General features: G+C 43.7%; 1 protein-coding gene across 3 annotated transcripts in view; it reads right to left on the reverse strand.

Moving 5' to 3' along the window:
• Ttc7b (tetratricopeptide repeat domain 7B) overlaps positions 1 to 22,357 on the reverse strand; it is a 222,094-nt gene that overhangs the window by 103,432 nt on the left and 96,305 nt on the right. For all 3 annotated transcript variants that reach the window (XM_031356455.1, XM_031356456.1, XM_031356454.1), the window contains exons 6-9: positions 18,708 to 18,786; positions 14,311 to 14,483; positions 5,366 to 5,429; positions 1,792 to 1,929 (exon numbers count right to left, since the gene is read on the reverse strand). In XM_031356455.1, the coding sequence (XP_031212315.1) occupies positions 1,792 to 1,929; positions 5,366 to 5,429; positions 14,311 to 14,483; positions 18,708 to 18,786 (454 nt within the window). The remainder of the gene's footprint in view (positions 1 to 1,791; positions 1,930 to 5,365; positions 5,430 to 14,310; positions 14,484 to 18,707; positions 18,787 to 22,357) is intronic.

A 22,357-nucleotide genomic window follows, 5' to 3' on the forward strand; every position in this document is an offset into this window, starting at 1 on the left:
AATGCTCAATTATATACTGCATACTACTAACTCCAATATGTGAACTTTGCCTCAACTCAAAAACGTTCTGTTACTGCTTTAATGAAAAACCTTGAAAAAAATAGAATGGTAAATGAGAACAGCAAAACAAGCCAGATAGATTCAAGAAAACTCTCAACAAATGAAGAAACGTGTAAGCGCCACTTTGAGGTGTTATTGGAGATGGAGGGAAGGCTCTTGCTCAGCAGAGGGTGTCCTGGCTCCATCCTCAGAGTGCTGGGCTGGGTCCCCTAAGTACCACAGAGCCTTCATCACTCTGGCATAGCGTCATCCTGTGTCCATTGGAAGATTTGAGAAAGTACACCTATCACATTTGTGAAGAAAGTCCCAGCTACCCGGAAAAGGTAGGAAAGGCTGAGGCCACGTGCCCAAAGCCTGTCTCACAGTACGTGGGCTATGCTGGGCTTTCCCAGGTCAGTCACGTGTGCATATTGGTGGCTGTTTACCTCTAGCCTGGAGGTGGCACTGTGCGGAAGACATATCTCTCTCATAGCTGTATTCCCAAAACTCACAGCCCTTGGTACTGAACAGGTGACAATACATAGATACTGAAAAAATAGAATGTATAATTCTATTAATTGATTTACATATCTAAAGCAAAACACGGACATGATACCAAGTCCAAAAGTTTCCAAGGGATGTACAGGCCCAGGAAAGTAAGGGGCTACAGAGGGGACTGCAAGGCTGAGTGACAACAGCCTGGCCCAAGCCTGGGCCGGAACTAGGTCCCAGCAGGGCAGGTTACAAATGTGGGCACTTGGACACACATCATTATTTTTACTGCATTGTGGGGGATTTGGCTTTTCAGAAGGCTGCATAGGCATTGCCCTGTATAGTCACCAAACCAAAGACTAAAAACAGAATGAAGCCACGCAGGCTCATTTGTTCCCTGGGGTACCTGCCTAATGTGGTGAGGCACCCCAGGCTGGAGGGTTAGTCGAGCTCCGATCTGATTTCAGCCAATCTGTTACTGTATTTCACTCCCTGTCCTCATGCCCAGAGGCTGTTGCAATGGGTATAAATTTAGAACAAGAAAGATAAATAACACAGAAAAGTTTATTTTAACAAAATAGGTTGTTTCTGTCTCTCTTTCTCTATTTTGCTAAAGGAAAGATAAGTCGATCTTACTTACTTAGCCTCACTAACATGAAGTTTGGTATTCTGGGCAAGAACTTAATAATTCATAACCCTGACTCGGATGAACTAGCCACACGAAACCACAACATCACATGTCTGTCCTGAGTACTGCCTAGTAGACAGGGTGGAACATCACGGCCCCTTCCCGAGCTCTGGAATCTGCCAGTCCACTTCTGAGCAGGCACAGCACTCTAAGCAAAGACAGTGCCTTTCTGACATGCAGTGGTTTCTACCAGCCAACCTCAACGTAGTTGTGACCCAAACTGCACGTTATCAGTAGTTACAGTCATAGTTTAAACTGTTTCTTGAAGAAAGCATTGGAGAAGCTTTGGTTATGACAGAAATTATCTGGGAAAGAGACTGCTTTGGGAATTGCTGTCATCCTCCCACACACCGCCTGGAGGGTATGGTCCACTGAGAGAAAGAGGCTTGACATCACGGATCTGCTTAGCCCAGTCACATAGGAGAACAAAGATCAATAACTGGTCCCATGACATATGCCCCTGGCAGAAGGGGACAGAGGAGCAGGTCTCTCCTCAAATCATCTTGCCTCCCCCAGCCCCGTTTCCCCTTCCACCCACCCCCCAACCTGGAAAGCAGACTTAGCAGTTGTACCTCTGACAGCATCTCATACTGGCCTCTTCTTCCAAGAGCAATGGTCAGTAAATCATAGACCACAGATGCGCTTTGCAGACTGATGAGGCGGTCACTCTTGTGTTCGGGAATCCTGCTCAGCACAGCATCTCGGTTGGCCTAAAGGTGACATAGAAAAGAGAAGCAGATGGTTAACTAGCCTACACTCCATCATTGCCATGGAACATAGAGGTCACCTAGGCTCTCCTACCTTACAGGGCAGGAGTAAATAACAAACCTGTCACCTCAAGTCATATATCTAAAATCCCCAGAGCACCACAGACATAGTCTACACTTTGACCCAACACTGGAGGCCAGATACAAGCTTCTCAGGAGGACTGCATAGCCATAGGAGTTTTCAGGTGAGCCCCCGCCCCACACTCATGTCTTCCAGTGATCTGGCTTCTACCCTAGGCTGAGGAGGGGAGAGGACCTTCCATCCTCTAATGCTACCATCAAGTCCCGCAGAGGAGATCAAACTTTCCCCAATCAGATCCCTGCGTGACATCTCCATGGGAACAGACCTCAAAGACTAATTCAATCTTCTAAATGGAAGTGCAGAACACATTTGAAGCACAAAACAGATTTATAAGACAAGAAGTGAGCAATTTTCGCTTTGCCACAGAGGACTCAAGAGAACACTGGCCAATTTCATGTGTCTACTGCTTAGTACAGAGATCCATCAGAACAACCAAGCTTTCCCAGGCCATCTATCCAAAAACCCCCTCACACCAACATGTTTTCGCTGCTTCTAAAACTTAATTTCTCCATAGATTCCTCCAGATACACCACACACACTAGAGTCTTGATAGCTCTCTCATTTTCTCTTTCTTCCCCTAACAGGCAGCTCTAAATCACTGAAGTTAGATTTCTGCCAGCTTCTCCCACCCCCGGCTCTGCTAATGAATAGTCCCCACTCACGCCTGTCTGAGGAGCAACAAAGCATGCACAGTATTCCATTTGAGAATGGTGCTGAGGTTCTGGGGTCACTTGTCCCCCAGGCTGATGTTTATCTTCCTGCCTGGCATTCAGAAAGGCCACGCACACACCTTCCTTCTTGCTAATGAGGCAAAATGCCTTATTTCTGTGTGTGTCCAAGGCATTTAGTTTCTGCCACCCATCAGAACTTACTCACTTGAAAACTCCTAGCTCTTAAATGTCAGAGCCAAATGAGACTATATAGAACAGGCCACTTCCTACAAAGTGAGTCATCTCTTAGGAAGACAAGCCTGCTTTTGAAGAGTTCAGTCTAAGATTTCTTTACGCAGCTCCTTCTGAGCCAACAAAAGGTGCTCTGAAGGAAGGAGGGCCTGCTGTAAGTGGTCTCTGCTTGTTCGTTTGTTATAAATCTTCCCTTCTCAGACCAATGCCTGGAAGAAAACGAAACAAACTGCACAGATACTATGTAGGAGACGTTTTCAAGTCATCCCTAATGTGTCGTCTTTCCAGACATCATAGGAAAGCTATAACCTAGAACCTCGAGATACCAGAGTCCTGACTTGGATGAGGTTATGCAGACACACTGCTAACAACCTCTACCTCCAGGAGAAAAGTAATTTGCTATGCAGTGAGAAGTGGTGCACTTTCAAATGACTGCTTGTAGGTGGAGGGATGGTAGAGAAATTGATGCTTCTAAGTTAACATCAGAACTAAGAAAGAATATCATTTTCCCAGACATCCAAAGAACAAGGCAGTTCCTATTTTGGTTTTGAAATTGAGCACATGAATTATCTGTCCCCCAAATGAAAAATAAACTTCCAAAGGACATTGAGAGGGAAAGCCCCCTAGGGCAACTTCATGTAGAAGAAATTTACAGTCAGTTGGGGGGCTGTGACATCACAGGATTTCATTGTCCCTGAAGAGATAGTTCTAGAAACTGAATATTATGGAGGCAAACCTGACTGCCTCAAAGGGTTTCAACACTGAATATCATTGTGTCAATCACTTCTGTGAAGGAGTAGGTTAGTTGAAGATCACACTGTACAGCATCTGTACTGCACTAGAAGCAAGTACTGTAGACATATGGTCATGTTTTTCAAATTCCAATTTGAATCATCTGATCTCAATTATTCAGTGGTCCACTAAAGGGATTGGACACCATGACCAATCACATCTGCATGGAAAAAATTTACTGCCAGGTTATAAAGCGTCCAGTACAGTGGGGAGGCCAACAGGAGCTGCCCTCTCAAACCAGTGACACAGCAGGTAAGTCTTGTCACTGAGACACTGCCAGCAGTATCTCCTATGTGCCAAGGCAGAGCACAGAATATAAATGCCACCATCCTGAGTTACAAGCTGATGGTCAAGGAAAGATGAACCCAGGGCGACCAGCTTCCCAGAGAGGAAGTGAGCCCAATGACGTCAGCAGTGGCCCAGTAGAAAGCAGTGGTAACTCAAGCAGTCTGCCCTGTAAACACCTTTGGGCCCGTTTGCAGAACAAGAGAACCCCAAGCTTTAACCAGAGCCAAGAGGGTTCCGTATGCTGAAGCCCTGACCCGCGCTGGCCGCCTCTTCCCAGCATTCCTCTCCTGGCCCTCTATCCACAGTCACCTCAGCATATTTCTTGCCTCCAATTCATCACCATGTTTAAGATGGGGACTTCTCTTCCTTTCCTGATGATATTTTTTTCTCTATGGTCTGCCGGGTGGGCTGAAATCTCTAAGGAGGGAGCCACATAATTTACACACAGGGGCGGCAAACCAACACACTAGGTGTATATCCTTGCTTACTCTGGCCTCAAGTCTTCATCTGTAGGAAGAGGGAATTAGATAGGAAACCCCTGGGGCCTCTAGCAACTTGTGCTTCTGCTCAAGTGCTAGGCACACACCATTGGCCTGTGGTAGTTCTACTTCACTGCAGTATTCTCAAGGCTCCAAGCCAGGGCTGGGTTCCCTTGTGCTAAACAGAGCAGAAGCCCAAGAGACAACACACATGCAGTTTAGACCATAGGTCAATATCCCGGCCAAACACTAAGAGTGGACTTCAAAGGATCCTGATGGTCTGGCCACAACACCCTTGACAAAAGCAGACGTAGGTGGCAGAGGGCATCCCCACAGCCTGAGATTATGTAGGGTTATGATCAGGAGGTGAAGAGAGCAGCGTGAGAACACTAGAATGTTCCATCCAGCTCCTGCCAGGACAGCAGAGGCGGATGTGCTCACAAGTGATCCACCTCGGCACTGTCTTCACACCCTGCACACTGAGCCAACGCACAGTGTGCTCTCCCTGGATAGACTTCCTCTGGGGACCATCTTCACCAGAGTTTCCATCTACTCGAGAGTGCTGATACTCAATCATATACTTGGCAGATAGATGGAGGATAAGCCAAGAGCCCTTTCTATTGTTGTAGAACTCAAGGTGACCACAAAATGTGCTAGCTGTTGGGGGATTCAGAGATGTCTTTCTTTTTAAACCACTGCTGCTTTTCCCTCCACATAGGCATTCCTTCTGGATTTTTTTTCTTTAGACCAAAAATCATCATAATGAGGGAATAGCCACAACGAGAAAGGGATTCTTGGGACTGGGGTAAAAGCAATGAAAATCACATTCCACTTACCATAGATTCACTAATGAGCAGTAACAGCAGCGCCTCTTCAGTATTTTCTTGAGGACAAAAAATGCTGCATAAAGAAAATCAACTTTGGTATACGGCAGTTTTGAAATAACAAGAGCTACACTACTACAAACAAAACACAATGCTAAAAGTATCTCGATTTTTATACAGAGTCCATGAAAAACACTATAATTTGGGCACTTGAATTAATTTTGCTCATTTCTATGGCAAATCTGTAGAATTAATACATCTCAACTACACATTTTAATGACAAACAGACGGGTGAGATAGAACAATAAAAACTCAAGTTAAAAGCACAAATAACATATGTACTATTACAGAGGCAGACAGTGAAATCGATAGAAAATGACAACAGACATAACAGGGCATCCTTCACAAAGGCGCTCGTCTTACTTGCCTCCCACTAACTACTGCATCTTATTTTGTCATTCTGATGAAATAGGAGGTTGGGAGCAGCTGCAGGGACTGAACAAGCTTCCTAATACTGAAGGAATTGTGAGCTATCTTAACTTAAACACACGTCTTATTCTGGGGCCCGCATGCACGAACTGTCTTGTTAATCTAGCTCATGGTGTCTGGCTGAACTCTTAAAATCTTAGATAAAAAGAAAAAGCTCTTAAGCTCAGTGTTGCTGAGGATTAGGAAACAATAAAAACCCCAAAACACCCCCAGCCTTCCCCCTCTATATCCTAGGCCTTGGTTCTGTAAGCAAGATTAAGGCCATATAGCATCCTGCCCTCCCCCCTCCCCCTCATGCCCCTGCCCCATTCTAGAGCTCTAGACTCTGGAGTAGAATTCTGGGCCAAACAACTTTTTCTCTCAGAACTGAAAAGGAGTTTATAATAAATAAAAATAAACCTGGCTAAAACCAAAACAAACAAACCACTGCTTATTTTGAAGATGACTAAATAAGGACTGAATTTATACCTTCCTAGGAACAACATAACAATCATTTAATTGAGATTTCCTCTCCTCAAATTAAAAAAAAAAAAGTTAAATCCCATATTTTCCAAATAATTATAAATCCTTGTTCTCTTTCTGCTGCAGCAGAGAACACTAGAAATAACACGGGAAGGCCAGTGCCTGGTCCTCCCGAAGAACTCGGCCTGTGGGGATTTCTAGGGCCAAGCAGGGCTTCAGCAAGGCTGGCCTTGGACAGGACAGTGGGATTCTGGGCCTGGAGCCGAAATGTCTATGGGGAGTCAGCTTATGGTATTCTGGGTTTCAGAAAACAGAACACTTATGATTATTCCCGATATCCTGGCCACGCTTGCATGCCATTGGGACCTTGTAAATGAACGAGCAGCTTGAATCATTTTTTCTAATGGCTAGCTAGTCCTGTATTGTTCAGACTAATTGAAAAGAGAGAGCCCAAGCCGTGCTAATTATGACTTAACACTAGCCAATTCAGTCCATGGATAATCTCCAAATTCCATTTGAGCCATCCAGTCTACTTAAATGCTAGGTTGTGTTATTTTTACCCAGAGTTGCTAACAAGCAGCGCATTAACTGCATCTAATTCCACTTCCTGGGTCCTCCCTGTATGACAGATGGATAGGCTCTGTGAAGCTCCAGGGCTGGGGACAAAAGGTGGAAGACGAAAAGAAACAGGCCTGAAAAACATGCTGGAATGTTCCCTCAGAACAGTTGAGCCTTCCTGAGAGCCATTTCTGGTCACTTCTTCTCTTCTTTGCTCACACAAGGTAGAGCTCAGGGTGGGTAGTCAAAACTGTCAGGGCCTTCCTTTTGTCGGGTCCATTTTCTTCTCTGAAGCCCAAGTGCTTCAGAAGGAGACCCTGTTGTGCCTTGGCCTCAGTTCTGGAGAGTAAGAAGACGGAGGGCTAATGTACTGGCAGTTCTACGAAGGATAGGGTAGGGGACAAAGGAAACCATCAGACCATGAAGCCAGCTCCCAAGATCTAGCAGGCGCAGGGACAGGCAGGGGACGGCAGGTTTGCAGGCTCGGCCTAGCCTTGTCGTCAGCTCCAGGGATGACCTTCAGGCAAACTGCCCATTTCTTCAGTTTGGATGAACTCATCAGTGTATCTTGTAGTTTTGAAGGACTCGAGGAAGAAGGGCCCTCAAGGCACTGACAGTTACCTTTTTCCCTAGAGTTGCAGGTACACATTTTTTTTTTTTGAAAAAAAAAAAAAGTTCTCCCCCTATATATACTTGTTAGAACAAGCAAAAACAAACAAACAAGAACAAGAAAACAAGTCAACTATCCAACTGTGTCTTAGCTTTCTTGTCACCTGGGGTGGAATGGCTGTGTAAAAGCAGTGGTCCCTGAGGAATCATTATGACCCTCTGTGGCTGCAGGAGTGGCATTGAGCTAACAACCCACAGGAAGCTGGTTCAATTCCATGATCCAGCTGAGGGCGCCAGAGAAGGAAGTGTACTTCAATTAGTTGAGAGCAGCTTGGCCAAGGGGGCAGCTGGTTCAACCTAAGGATTACAGGGACCTCCCCCGAAACTCTCCCTAGTTTGTTAATTCCTATGGATCAGCAACTCCCTATGCAAAGAAAAAGGGGGCTTTATCAGGTCAGTCCAGATCTGTTAAGTGTTCCTCAATTCTGGGATCAGATAAGTCCCATGTGGCTTGTCATCTCACATTCCTAGGGAGGGAACAGAGTTCCTGCATCCCTGGGGAGGGACAGGCCTCTCTACACAATCACTTTAAGGGGAATGTGTTGAGACCAAAGAGTTCTGCCAGCAAAAGTTACCCTGACCCCATGATGTTCCTTGTCTTTCCAAAACCTCTGCACAACGCACTAGGAGGTCCAGAGCCAAAGCATCGCCCAACAGAGATTGCCTTCTTCTTTGTCTACCAGGGAGGTCACCCGAAGACCTGTATTCAAGGATGTTCATTCAATACCTTCTCACCAGCCACTTGTAGGCATGATAGTGGATTTTAATCGCCTGCTTTATTTGTACTAATTTTCTAGTCTAATATGCATGTACATATACAAGCCATCAAACATGTTTTTACAAGGATGAAAGGAAAAATACACCTAGCTGAAACACACATGAATTGAGGGACATATACCACAGCTTCTATTAATTCCAAACAGAACAGGGAAATAACTCCAGTGGCCAGAAGGGAACAGGCTAGCACACTGACATTTATAAAACAGAATAGCATACAACACTGAAAATAAACTACTGAGACATGAAAAACTCTGTGTAGATTGTTCATACAGAACACCAGACAAGAGTTTCTATAAATGAACACACGATTGACCATTGTTGAAAACGACACAATGGCTTGTTTATTGTGAGATGGAGTCTCACTATGCTGCTGTCGGGCTGCTCTCTAACTCTCCCACCTTAGCCTCCTGAATACTGAATTTACAGATGTGTCACCACACCAGACACACAGCTTGACAAAACCAGACAAAATGCTGGGGACATGATTCAGTAGGTAAGGGCACTTGCCACCATGCCGGAGGACTTGAGCATGATTCCTAGAGTTTACATGGTAGAGGGCAATTACTGACTCCTTCAAGGTGTGCTCTGGCTTCTGTAGGCACCCACACACTTGCACACACAATAAGTAAAATTAAAACAAAACAAACACAGCTGACTAATCACTGGGCAGCCAGTGCCTGGGAGAGGGACAAAGAAGGCTGCAGGGCTCTGCTAATGTCTGCTTTTTGAGCAGCATGCTGTCATACACAGGCGCTCACCTCACTGAAAGTCACTGCTTGCTTTTCATCCACTTAGTAGCTCAGCAGTTAAGCTTACCCTAAAACTAAGTACGCCAAAGCAGGCATCCTCACGGAAGACCCAGAAGGGCAGAGGCCTACAACAGACCACCATTCCCCTCTCTTGACAGGATGTTCAGCCTTATTTTCTTTTAAATGTCAAGTGACCAGGCAGAGAAGGAGCATGGCCTCCCCTTCACATTGGGGAACAGTGGAGGGCAGAACTTGCTCTTGGGGGCTTGCTTTTTAGGGCAGCCCATCTTGGCCACCACTCTGAATGGTCATTTTGGTTTACTGGAGCTAGAAGAATGTGAGACACCTAAACTACAGCTTCTTAGATGGTGGGGTGTAACCTCATAGACTCAGAAAACTGTGGTCACAGAAAATCTGGCAACAGTAAAATGTTTCTGGGTGCAGTGACCAAAGTTAATTCAAAATCAAACACAAACAAGCACAAAGTTCCAGGCACCAAGAACCTTATTGCAGACTTTGATCTGAACGCAACACATACACTGTTAACCTACATCTCGAATTACAGTATTTATACCATACAAACAAAGTTCTATGCTCTTCTAGAAGCATAATGGTTTAATTACAGAAATAAAGACTTTTAATGTTTTTAAACTAACATTCCTCAGCACATAAGTAAAAATTAGTCTATGTTGTTATGTTAGAGGGGTTGGTTTTAAAACTACTATTTGAGTTGCTAACTTGAGTAGCAATAAACCTGTTCAAGGAATTTTGGTTTTAGATTAGGACAGAATTTCCAATAATTTCTGAGATGGCCCCAGACATATTTTAGCCATTTTATACTATGTATTTATACAAAATGGCATTTTCAGAATTGACAATTATGAAGTCAAAATACTGATTAACTCTGAAAAATGCTAAAGAAGCTCTATGTCCTACAGAATCAAAAATTTAGCCAAGCTTTTATTCTTTATGTAAAAGTATTGGTACACCCATCTGATTAGTACACCAACTTGTTTCCAACTATAATAAAGGATAAAATGATGCGTACCCCAAACAATTGTTTTAAAATAAAGTTTTGATAATTTGTTGTCAGTAAATGTTTTGTGTGGTTACCATTTTACATATCTAAATGCTCAAGTTTGCATAAAAATGTCTTGAGTGAGAGGAGTTTACAAATAAAAAAGTTTAACAAGTTCTAACCTCAACTATAAGTCCGAACAGAGAAGGAGAGTTTGGGGCTATTGGCCAAAATAAAGTTTGAACATCGTGTGCAGATGCCCCTTTTAATTCTTAATGAGCCAGCTAGAGGGTAGTGGCAGCCGCCTCACTACTGTGTTAGACAGTCAGCCCCACTGTGAGAGCAAGGGAAACCATACAAGAAGAAGCCTAGTGTATGTCAGTCTCTACTAAAATACCAGCTAAGAAAGAGGGTGTGTGCATACAAATTCAGAATGCTGAAAGTTGACTAGTATGGAAATTAATGAAACACAGAACAGACTCACAACAGAGAAAGTTGGTTCTTCAAAGGATAAACAAATGACAGGTTTTCAGGGAGCCTACTCCCATCCCTCAAAGGTGGAAAATAACCAAAGAAAAGATGGAACGTAACAAGGAACACCACAGGAAAAAGAAACATGGCTGACTAGGAAGGTATATGGTGAAAAATTATAACTCTAATGAGAAATCCAAACTTGTAGAAGGATACAACTCAGGCAGACAGATTCACAACAAAACACAGAGAAGCTTCCAGGAAAGCCACACACAGACACGCCAGGACAGGTGCTCAGCAGCAAATCCTACGTGATAGTTCAAGACAGTTCATACCAATTCCTCAAGTTCTTTTTAAAATAAAAGGGAAAGAAATAATCCCCGACTCTTTTTATGTGACTGAAATTATCTAGATACCCCAGAAGAGAAAGGTTTTATAAGAAAACTACAGAACTATAGAACTTTTAGGAGTGCAGGTGTAAAATTTCCAAAAAGATACAGAACCCCAAACAAACTTTAAAACATTGTACACTATGACCTAATGAAATTTACCCCAGGAATGCAAGGCTGGTTCAACATTTGAAAATCAATGAGTAAAATGTACTGTAATCAAGGACAAAACCCTACAATTAGCTGAACAAATGCAGAAAAGGCACTAGACAAAATTCAATACTCCATGATAAAAACAACACAGCTTAGGAGCGGGAGGGATTGTTCTCAATCCATGCAGAGCATCTACAAAAGCCTACAGCAAAAAAAAAAAAAAGCCGAGTCAACCTGAAAGGAACTGGCTCCTCTCCTTGTCTTAAGATGAACTGGAAAAGGGAAAGGATGTTTTATCTTATCGCTTCTACCCACTAGTGGAGGAGTCACTCATTTAAGAAAGAAAATGAAATCAAAAGTACACAGCTTTGAAAAGAATAAGTAAAATTATCTACTTACGTATGATGGAATAGCCAGAAGAGGCCATATTGATGTCTAAGTGACGTATGAAGGCCTACATCAACTTTACCACCTTTCCGTAAGAGGAGTGTATAAGTACTAGCAATTGATAGCTGCTGGAGAGAGGATACTTTTCTAAGGGTGTGGGCCCTGCTATGTTAATCATGCTCCAGTGGAAGGCCACACATCCCAGAGCATATGGGTAACACAAACTGGACCTGATGCACTAGATAGCACTGCTCTGGATTCGGCCCCCAGCACCCTGTTCTGGTTTGCTTCCCTGCTGTTGTGATAAAAACCATGATTAAAGCAACTTAAGGAAGAAGGGGTTTACTTCGTCTTACACTTCCTAGGCCACACTCCATCACTAAAGGAAGTCAAGGGAAGAACCCATGGAAGGAATCTGGAGACAGGAACCATGGAGGGATGCTGCTTGCTGGCTGTTCTCAGCTTACTCTCTCACATGGTTGTGCTTAGCTAACTTTCTTGCACAGCTATGGCCAACTGTATAGGGATGGCACTGCCTACAGTGGGCTGAGCCCTCCGATACAAATTAGCCATCAAGACAGTGTGCCATAGATATGCCCATGGACCAGTCTGATCTAGGTAATTCCTCAATCAAGGCTCTCTCTTCCCAAATGATTCTAGATTGTATCTTTTATAATAAAAACTAAAAACAGCACATACCCACTTCCAAAGCAAAGGAAAAAAGACTTGTGCATGCACAAAACCAAAAAATTAGGAATATGTTTAACAAAAGAAACACAAACCTTAAACCCTGAAAACTAAGAGTCATTGCTGAAGTGATTTTAAAAGCATAAATAAATAACCACCTGTTGCTCACAGACCAGAAGGTCTAAGACTGTATTTTTATGTGACTAAAAGTATTATTTGCACTGTTTCAAAGGTTAGGAGTTCAAGGCAATTCCTATCAAAATCCCAGTGATTTTAAAAATGTATTTCTGGCCAGGCAGTGGTGGCGCACACCTTTAATCCCAGCACTTGGGAGGCAGAGGCAGGCGGATTTCTGAGTTCGAAGGCAGCCTGGACAACAGAGTGAGTTCCAGGACAGCCAGGGCTACACAGAGAAACCCTGACTCAAAAAAACCAACCAACCAACCAACCAACCAACCAACCAACCAAACACCCCTTCCCCCCCATATTTCTGGCAGAAATAAGTGGATCCAAAAGTGCATAGGAACTTCAGGGGCTGGAGAAGGCATGGCAGCCAAGAGTGCTGGTCTTACTTTTTGAGTAGTGAGACACTTTCAACTAGACTTCAGTGATGCTGAGTTACCAACTCTGCATGTACACTCTAAGTCAGTGAGCTGGACTTAGTGCGTTACATGTGAGTTACAGGTAGAAATCAAACAGATCTTGTGCATCTATATGAAATTAAGCTTGTAACATGGTGTGGGACCACCTCCTAGGATCCTCCTTATACATCAGAGTGTATAAGGAGGAGTGACAAGGACAATGACTTAGGGAACATCAAAGAGACCAGTGAAATATGAATGTTTCTGTCTCTGAGGTAAGGCCACAATGGGACAGAGCTCCATCCAGGTGTCACTAGATGAGATAGTGACAGAGATCCTTTGTGCACTTGGTAAAATTATGTACATTCAGAAGCTTCTAAAGTGGGAAATGAACCTAGACTTTGCTTTGAAGATGTAAAAATCACTTAACATTTGAATCTTTAATCTGCTTCTGGATAGCCCCTCCCAAGGGAGTCCATGCTTCCCAGGCAGTTAGGGACCGCCAGAACAGGTGTCTCATGAATCTAGACATGGGTGAGGAGGGTGCAGAGCTTATAACTCAGGCAAAGTTGTCTAGCATGGCTGGAAAAATGAAAATCAAAACTAAATTAGGTAAGTCTCAGAAAAAGTCAGGAATGGAGCTCCTTGTCCGAATCTGTATAAGAAATGCAAACTGTGTAAGATGACGATGAGGGGAAGCGACACGGGGTCAGAGTAGGAACAAGAAGCAGCTGACCCAAGAAAACTGGGCTCTCAGAAGATGCGACATGATTTCAGATGCCACATAAGGGCCAGAAGTCAGGTGGCCTATCTCACAGGGTGCTCCCAGCACTTCCAAAGCAGCTGCCCTTAGCACCCTAGCAGTGTGACAACACTGCAGAGGTCCCCCAACAAGTCACTTTTCTCTTTGTGGAAATGTGGCAAGGGCATCAGGCCTAGTCCGTGAGTAACAGGCAGGGAGGGACCCTAAGAGCTCTGAGGGGTAGTGTGGGAATGAATCAGCTCCTCCCAGCCCCTCCGTCTCCATTCCCCATCCCCTTGACATGGAGGACTCAGGCCTAAGAGGCAGTAGCTCTCTGACCCCTTTTCCTCTAAGGAAGCCAGATCCCAAGTTTAAGTCTTACAAAAATAATGACATTCTAAAGAGACATCTCCTCCAACTGCTGGCAAATTATCCATTGTCCTTATACATGGTTTGGCTTAGAACAAGATTTTTTTTTTTTTTTTTTTTTTTTACAAAGATGGAGGAATTACTGATGAAATGAATGCCTACTTGCTCTGCCTGCTGCGTGGCTGGGGCTCCTATAAGTGGAGAGAGAATCCCAGGAAGTGACACAGCAGCAGACAGCTGAGGAAGGAGACAGCACTGAGGAGAGTGGCTGCTAAGGCACGTAGACATGTGCAGGAGTGACAGACAGTGCTGAGGTCCCTCTGCTGAACAGTCAGGCATGCTCGTCTGACTTCACATGGGCGAAACCCGGCCTGTGCTTCTCTCCTGCCCTTAAACATTCCCACATTCTCTGCCCATCCCAGGGTCCCCAGCTAAGGACATCAAGTCCCATACTTCTCTCCTGAGTAGACACGGGCTCTGCGAGGGAGTGTGTAGGTTTTCGTGTTCGCTCCTTTCCGGAGAGGGTCATCTAGAGGTGACTGGCAGGGAGGTTCCTCTAGAGGGTTCCAGTAGCTCTGCTCACACATGCCCCGTAACAAGATTTCTGCCAACTGCCTGGCTATTGTCTGGGAACACAAAGGAAGAATAGCGTGGTTATTAATTTGTTTTTTATCATCAGCTCCATCATTATCATCTATCAGCTGTCACTATGTGTGAGACGTTATTGCAATATTCAGAATTTAAAAGACTCAGAACTAAATGTTTACTTCTATATGGAAATCATACCCATTTATGGCAAAAGAAAATATAATATGCCAAGACATTTGAGCACTTTGTAAAAGGATTTATGTTTATTTTAATTATGAATAAGGGTGTTAGGGGACAAGCATACATGAGTGCAGGTGAAGCTAGGAGGTTTGAATCCCCGTGGAGCTATAACTACAGGGAGTTGTAAGCCATGTACATGGGTGGGTGCTGAGAACTGAATTCCAGGCCTCTGCAAGAGCAGTACCTGTTCTTAACCACTGAGCCATCCTCTAGCCCATGCTACCCTGTCTACATACACATCGAACAGGCTTCAGACTCAAGATAGCTAAACAAGTAGCTAAGCCTTTTCTAAGAGCTCTTGGGTGAGCTGCGGTGTTTCCGTCACCCAGCAGCAGATGCTTGCTACAGCTCAAACCCAGACAAAAGCCAGGGCTCCACTTCAATGATGGTATCTCTGAAGGAAAAAAACCCTCAGCATAGCCATATGTACACTGCAAACATGCAAAGAAGCAGCATCCTTAGTCACATGACACCACCACAGCATTTGGGGTGTGGGGTGCCCTACTTTCTGTCCGTCCAGACCTCCCAGCTCAGAAGCTCAGAAGCTAGCTTTGTATAGAAGGAAGGCAAAATGCGGGCTGCAGCTTCTGGTGAGAAAGCGCTTTCTTCAAAGCTGGCAGTCATCTTCCACCTCCTTGTGAAAATACAGAAATACCCAGACCTTTTCCTTCTAGTCAGTGCAGGTTAAAATGCTTTTCTGAATCTTCTGCAATACCACTGCCTAGAACATTATCCAAGTGAGATGCTACGCATGCAAGTGAGATGCTACGCATGCAAGTGAGATGCTACGCATGCAAGTGAGAGCTACACATATACAAAGAAGGGTCTTATTGTTAAAAGAATATTGATATTATTTCCCTTTCTCCTGTGTGTGTGTGTGCGTGTGTGCATGCGTGTGCATGTTCACTCATGTCTTCTCAGCCCTCATTTTCAAACAGAATCTCTGCATCTCAGGATATTCAATCCACAATCACTCGGAGCTGCAAACTAAGAGTCTAAACAATGGGGCTTTCCATTAGGTTTTGTGTTCTTTGGAAGAGTGCTGCTACTCCCCGAGAAGGAGGTCTTAAAAGAAATGTGTTCAGAAGAGAACTTCGTTAGGCTTCATCCATATGAAGCTTCCTAAAACTCTCCAAGGAAACTTAAATGCAACCAAATCATTAGCTTGGTAGCTTCTGAGAACCACTGAGTAAAGGCAAATTTTCTTGATTATCCCCATGTAGAAGCCACTGCCTTCAAATGTCTATAAAACTGTGAACATAAATGCATCTAGTGCATCCCCAACTGAGTTATTTGTAAAGATCTCATAAGAACACAATTTCCAGGACCTAAACAGTACCCGAGCTGCTTCCCTCGGCCCTCCAGTACTGTGTCATTTTGATCTCACTGCACTCATCTGAGCTAATGGCTTCTGCTGAAAGCTTCAGCTGTCAGAATCACCCTCCGCTTACTATGGCCGTGATATAAATGTTAAAAAAGAAAACTGAATAAAGAACCGCTGCCTACTTCTTCCAACCCACATCTACTATGAGACTGTCTTAAAGGGCAGGATCCAATGGCATTTAGTATATCCATAGGGTTGTGACTCCTCATAACGATCTACTTCCAGAACATTTCATCACCCCAATGAAACTCTATACCTTTTAAAGCTGCAGCGTCTCATTTGCCAGTCTCAAACCCTGAGAAGAATCAATGCATTTTCTGCCTTTATGGCTTTACTGATTCAGACGATCTCACAGAAATGGGTACACTATGGGTCTTCTGTGGTCGGCTTCTACTGCGTAGTGCAGAGTTTACAAGACTCCTCCATGTTGTTGCTCTTTCTTTATTAGCATCTACCCAGTTATTGTTGGACAAGATGGACGCACCCCATTTTGTTCATTCATTCAGCTTGCTTCCAATTTTTGGCTGTTAGAAATGGTGTTATGTGAACATTCATGTTCAAGTTTGTGTTTGAAAATTTGTTTAAACATTTCACTAAAGTCTAGGAATAGAATGCTATGAAAATACTTTTAAATCCCTTTCTGCTATGTTTTCACATAAAATCATGTTTACAAAACAGCTTTACCATCTTGTAATTGTTACTGAAAGTAAAAAGAACCATATAGTTATCACATGGATTCCTTGGCCCTGCTGCAGGCCTGCTCCACTGGAGCTGTGGATCTTGCAGGTGAGGACATGGAGTTGCTCAGCATCCCTCAATGGAGTTAGGGATGTAGATCATTGACAAACCACAGTTCCCCAGATAATTCTCATGCACTCCTTCAGGTCAGCACTCAATGGATTAGAAATGGTTTAAGTCACTTGACTATCCCACAGAGAGCAAAGGCACACTTTGATTAGGAATGACAAAGTGGGAAATGTCTCCCTTCATGTTAACAACACCAGCTCATGGCTGAAATGTCCAAGTGGAATTCCAGCTATCTCATAGACTCAAGAAGGCTCTTCCCTGATCATCTCAAGAAAACAATGGAAGATTATCTATCTATCTATCTATCTATCTATCTATCTATCTATCTATCTATCTATCTATCTATCTTCTATCTTGCTCTCTCTCTCTCTCTCTCTCTCTCTCTCTCTCTCACACACACACACACACACACACTTTCTTTCTTTCTGGGTCAATAGAAATGTTCCACTTTGAAACACTGATCTTCTCACTGTACTTCTAAAGCAATTCACACTGACCAGTTGAAAAGCCTTATGGGAGTATGAGAATAAATTTGAGAGAAAATATATCTGGCAAAAATTTCATGTAATAATTGCAGGTTCTTGTGCCTCGAAGGACCTTTAAAAAATCAAAATGCTTTATCTGAATATGAGACAAATAAGTTGACCAATATAAAATGTTAAAGGTCTGGTAAAGTTTTGATTGTATGTGTATGTGTATGTGTGTAATGTTACTTATCTAGTACAACAACGTGTTCTAGAAAAGCCTTCTGTTTAGGTGCCTAGCCCCATATATCATATCTCTACATCCTAAAACCTTGGAGATTCCCAAATGAAGCTCTCTCTGCATTTCCCATGATATGAATCTCTCAGCCTTGTCCAAATGAACATTCCCAACAACAATTAAGGACACACATGGCTAATAAAAGACAAAAGAAACTAGATTTATATAGGGTTGCTCTATTAATTGTGACATAGGACATTTATTAGTACAGTGAGCACTAGACCTTCACAGAGTTGATGATTAAATGCTAGAGTTTATATGAGAAAGACTATCTGTTGTAATTCTCTTTTAAGTTTTGTGGTCATAGCATTGTTTGGATAAACAATCAGTCCTTGAGGAGCTCACTGCATGCCCTGTGCCCTGCCATGGACTCACTAGGTACCCACTGAGATGTCTACGAACAGAAAGATAATAATGCATGCTAGTTAGGCTGTGGAGAAAGCAGAGTCCTTAAAGTGCTGTGGAAAAATAAAATGGGGTAGCTGCTTTGGGAAACTACTTAAAACAGAGTTCTCATATGGCCCAGCAGCTCTACTCCTAAGTACAGAAGGAGAAAGGGGACATGCCCACTCAAAGGCCTGTGCACAAATGTTCCCACCAAAGCATTAATCATAGCAACCCAAATACCCATCAACTGAAAAGAAATTGGGTGAATAAAATATGGCAGACTCAAAATAGAATATTAGTTGGCAATGAAAAGAAAATACCAAAGCAATATAAAAGAAGAGTGTAAACAAATTGATGCTAAAGGAAGGGGGCAGTCACAAAAGACTATACTGTATAACTCTATTTATGTGAAATGTTCAAAACAAGCAACTCCACAGAGAAGAAATTAAGTAGCGACTGTCAAGAATTAGGGGATCAAAGAGTGGGAATAGACTACTAATGAGTTTGGGGTCTCCTTGAGGAGTGACTAGTGTTCTGAACATAAATATTAAATATGTTGAGACACTGAAACACACCCTTACAGCCGGTGAATTAGCCCACATACAGAGTCTCTGTGGACACATGTCGTGTAAACACACATGGAAGCCCAATGCCCGGGTAGCCTCAGGGCACACTCACTCACCATTCGTAGGTTTTGTGTTGTTCTTGTCTCCACAGCTCTGAGAAGCTCTCTAAACCTCCCGACTCCTCTTGTCAAGTTCCTGGGTACACACAGAAATCGGCAAGGTTTCCATCGGCATGTATTAATATTAAGTGTATAAAACACAGATTTCAATGCATTGTGTCTATATAAAAGCTGTTGGCTGGAATTCTACACATACCAGTCTGACTTTGAGCAACTGACCTAACACTGATAATTGTGTGTGTGTGTGTGTGTGTGTGTGTGTGTGTGTGTGGTTTTTAGACCTAATCTAATTTCCTCAATGAGACAAAAATCTAAAACTCAGTTCTGAGGCGAAGAGAAAAAGGGAAGATACACCTTACAATAGTCTATTTTCAAACTCACAGTGCCCCCCTCCCAGAGTGGATATGTTGACACTAGGCAGTTACAGACCCAGCTCAGTAAGGCACTGCATGCAATGTGGATAAGGCTTCTTGCTGGAAATTCATGAGCAGAAGGAGGAAAGGTATGAAAAAGGAGGAACTTCCTTACTTAATCACCTCTCATCTTTCAGGACAGAAATCACTGCCTAGTAAGCCCATCACATAGACCCTACAACCCTGACAAAAAGAAGCCAAGGGCCATCAGCCCTCTCTGAGTCTTCGTGTGCTGACTGGTGCCTGGGCTTCCTGTGTTGATCAGAGCACAGTCCATTCATCATCCTACATGCCCCACAAAGACAAGGCTAGCAGAGCATTTCAGTCAAGGCACAGCATGCTTTAGAACACCCTGGCCAGTTTATCCAGGCCACACATATTCTCTTGGAATGCTGGGAATACCTCCAGCCATTTCCTTTACATTGAGCACTGCCACCATCTATGACAGAACTCAGTGATATTTATAACACACTCATTAGAACACATCTCATCTTTCCAAAAGCCATAGAACGGGTCAGCAGGTGCAAGACTGTCAGCCAGCCTCCAGAGGCTGTGACAGATGATCAAGGTATCTGGCTCTTGTCTGGGTTACATTTTAAATCATGCAAAGGTTTGAGATAAAAATGTGTTTCTGTGAGATGCAAACACCACGGGGGTGAAGGCTTCTCCAAATTCTCACTCACAACACCAAGCCCAGAACTTCAAGATATTGACTGATTGACTCAATATGTAAATATCCCCACAGCCCTCTCACCCACACAGATGGGATACTATCAGGTCAGAAGCTCTGTGGTGGCATAAAAAGAGAAGCCTGTGCTCAGGACTCTAAGTAGCACTACGGAAGTCCATTGGAGACATGAACAAAAATTAAGGAGTAGGCCCTGGGACATGCAATCTAATCTGCCTGTCCCTTCACTCACTGGTATGGGATTCACATTCATGGGCAACAATGTACATTGCTCTGGCTGAAGCTCAGTGCTCTGGAGTAATATGAGGGGAGGAGACAGCCGCAGCTCAAAAGGGACGGGAATGACTGTGACAGCTAATTTTATTTCCATATCACCAATTAAATGCCCACTGTGTAAATAAAGGGCAGCACTCTGAACTCATGAAACACTCATGACACAAGGACATGCCTGAGCTGATGTCACCACAGACTCCGGTAGACCACAAAAGAACTGCTTTGCCATTGTGGAAATTAGACCTTGAACAGCACATCAAAGCTAAATATTGTAACTGTGGGAAGGCTACAAATAGGACCTGGTCATTTGGGGCGTCTCCCATGTCCTCTTTGCAGAATGAACTATTTATAGAGTTATGGAAGCACAGAATTTTCTAGCCAGAAATGATCCAACACAGTCGAGCTTACATAGAAGTGAAAGGGTTTGCTCAGCCTCTAAGTCTGGCAAGGGAGCAAGTTGGGAGCTTTCCACCATGTTGTTACCAGCTTGGACAAAAGAAAAATAAACTCTATAAAGCAGAAATGGCTTGAGAGGAAAGAACAAATATTAATCTGAGGGCTCAGATGTGTATTTTGTACACTAATATTCAAATTACTTCACACATACAAATAGCATAAATTCTAATGCTCTGGTGATGACAGCTAATGAGATGCTCCTTAGGTGCTGGTTCAAACTGGAAAGCAAATCCATTAGGCCAGGTGAAGAAGCCCTGTGCCTGATGTTCTGCCCTCAGCTACCTGATACGTGGGGAGGAGAGAAACCCAATTCCTCTTTCTGGATGGCTGTGGTTTCTCTCATGCAAGACGGAGGCCCTCTGCTGGAGGAATGCACAAATCTTCAGGTAGAAGGAGGCTGAGCCTGATGAGGGGAAATCTGCAAGAGGTACTGGCTCCTGAGGAAGACACTGGAGTAAGTGCGAGCTGTCTCCAGGTCTTCCCAGCTTGATCCTGGACTGTGTTCAGGATTCAGAATCAAGCTCTCCTCAGCTCAGAATTCTGCTCATAAACAAAGAGCTCAGAGCAGCTGTAGAGTGGAGCAGGCCTGTAGCTGTGGGCTGGTCAAATGAGTGTGGCATCCCAGAACAGCAGGGGAGAGGTGGTACATTGTAAATATAAGACATAGTCACAAGCACCTTAAATACCAAGTTTTTCAATTCTCATCAAATAGTCTATAACAAACAAACATTTTAGCTTTCGAGATCAGACGAGATCGGGCGCGTTCAGGGTGGTATGGCCTTAGACAGCAAACAAACATTTTAAAGTCACAGATTACTCAATTACTTCCTATTTGCCACTGAACAGAAAAAAAAAAGGCTACATGTTTAATCATGATAGCAAGGAAGTAAAAGGTAAACAGCCTGTTAGAATTACATTCTGAATGCCACGGAATTGTCCAGTATGAGGAAAACAAACAAAACCCACAAGATTGCTTTCATATTTCTAAACTATTAGTTTGTCCCTAAAACGCTGAGGCCCGTTAAATATCTAGAACAAACTGTTGCTTTGAGTTTTTACTCTAAGCTGAATATCAGAACACCAAGGAATTCCCCTGGTTCTGAGAGTGTCCACAGACTCCTGACAGGAGGTCATTTATTCCATTTCAACGCCCTTGACTGAGATGGTGCAATGATGTCAGAATTCATTCTGGTAAGGTTTTTGCCAGGATCAAGCAGCACACGCTCTGGCACGGTGTCAGAACTTGGGTCGTCTCCTGCACTTTGCTTTCTGTGCTGGGTGTGTTTCCCTCAAGTTGGAGCAGCTCCAACAACTCAGCTTAGACCAGGGAAGAAAGAGCCTGCAGTCTTTAGGACCAGCTGTGTGCTCAGCTTGGCAGGCAGTACCACCTTTGATCCCCGTACCATTCCTGTGCCCAGCCCAACAGGCAGAGCTGGCAGCATCCCTCGGCCTATGCTTGGTCAAACTCACCTCTTTTCATAGTGGGAGCAGTCTCCTCTCCCTTCACCACTCCTGTCTTCTTGCCTCCCTTTTCTATGTGCTTTTGTTGTTCTCTAGAATCTCACCCTTCCAGGGCTCTCTGTGGCCTCCAGACCTGACTTCCTACTAGTCAGTGCTTGCCCCACAGTTGTCTGAACAACTGAGAAGGTTCCAGATCTCCGGCCGTTGGCCCTCCCTTTTTTTAAATTAAATTTTGAGTTAACATATAAATAATGGGTTTGTTATGGCATTTTATAAATCCATGTCATTACTCCTTATTCTCATTGCTCCTCTTCCATCCTTCTGTTCTTTCCATCCCCTCTGGCTGATACCCTCCC

Source organism: Mastomys coucha, unplaced genomic scaffold (assembly GCF_008632895.1).
Source record: "Mastomys coucha isolate ucsf_1 unplaced genomic scaffold, UCSF_Mcou_1 pScaffold6, whole genome shotgun sequence".
Classification (NCBI taxonomy): domain Eukaryota; kingdom Metazoa; phylum Chordata; class Mammalia; order Rodentia; family Muridae; genus Mastomys; species Mastomys coucha.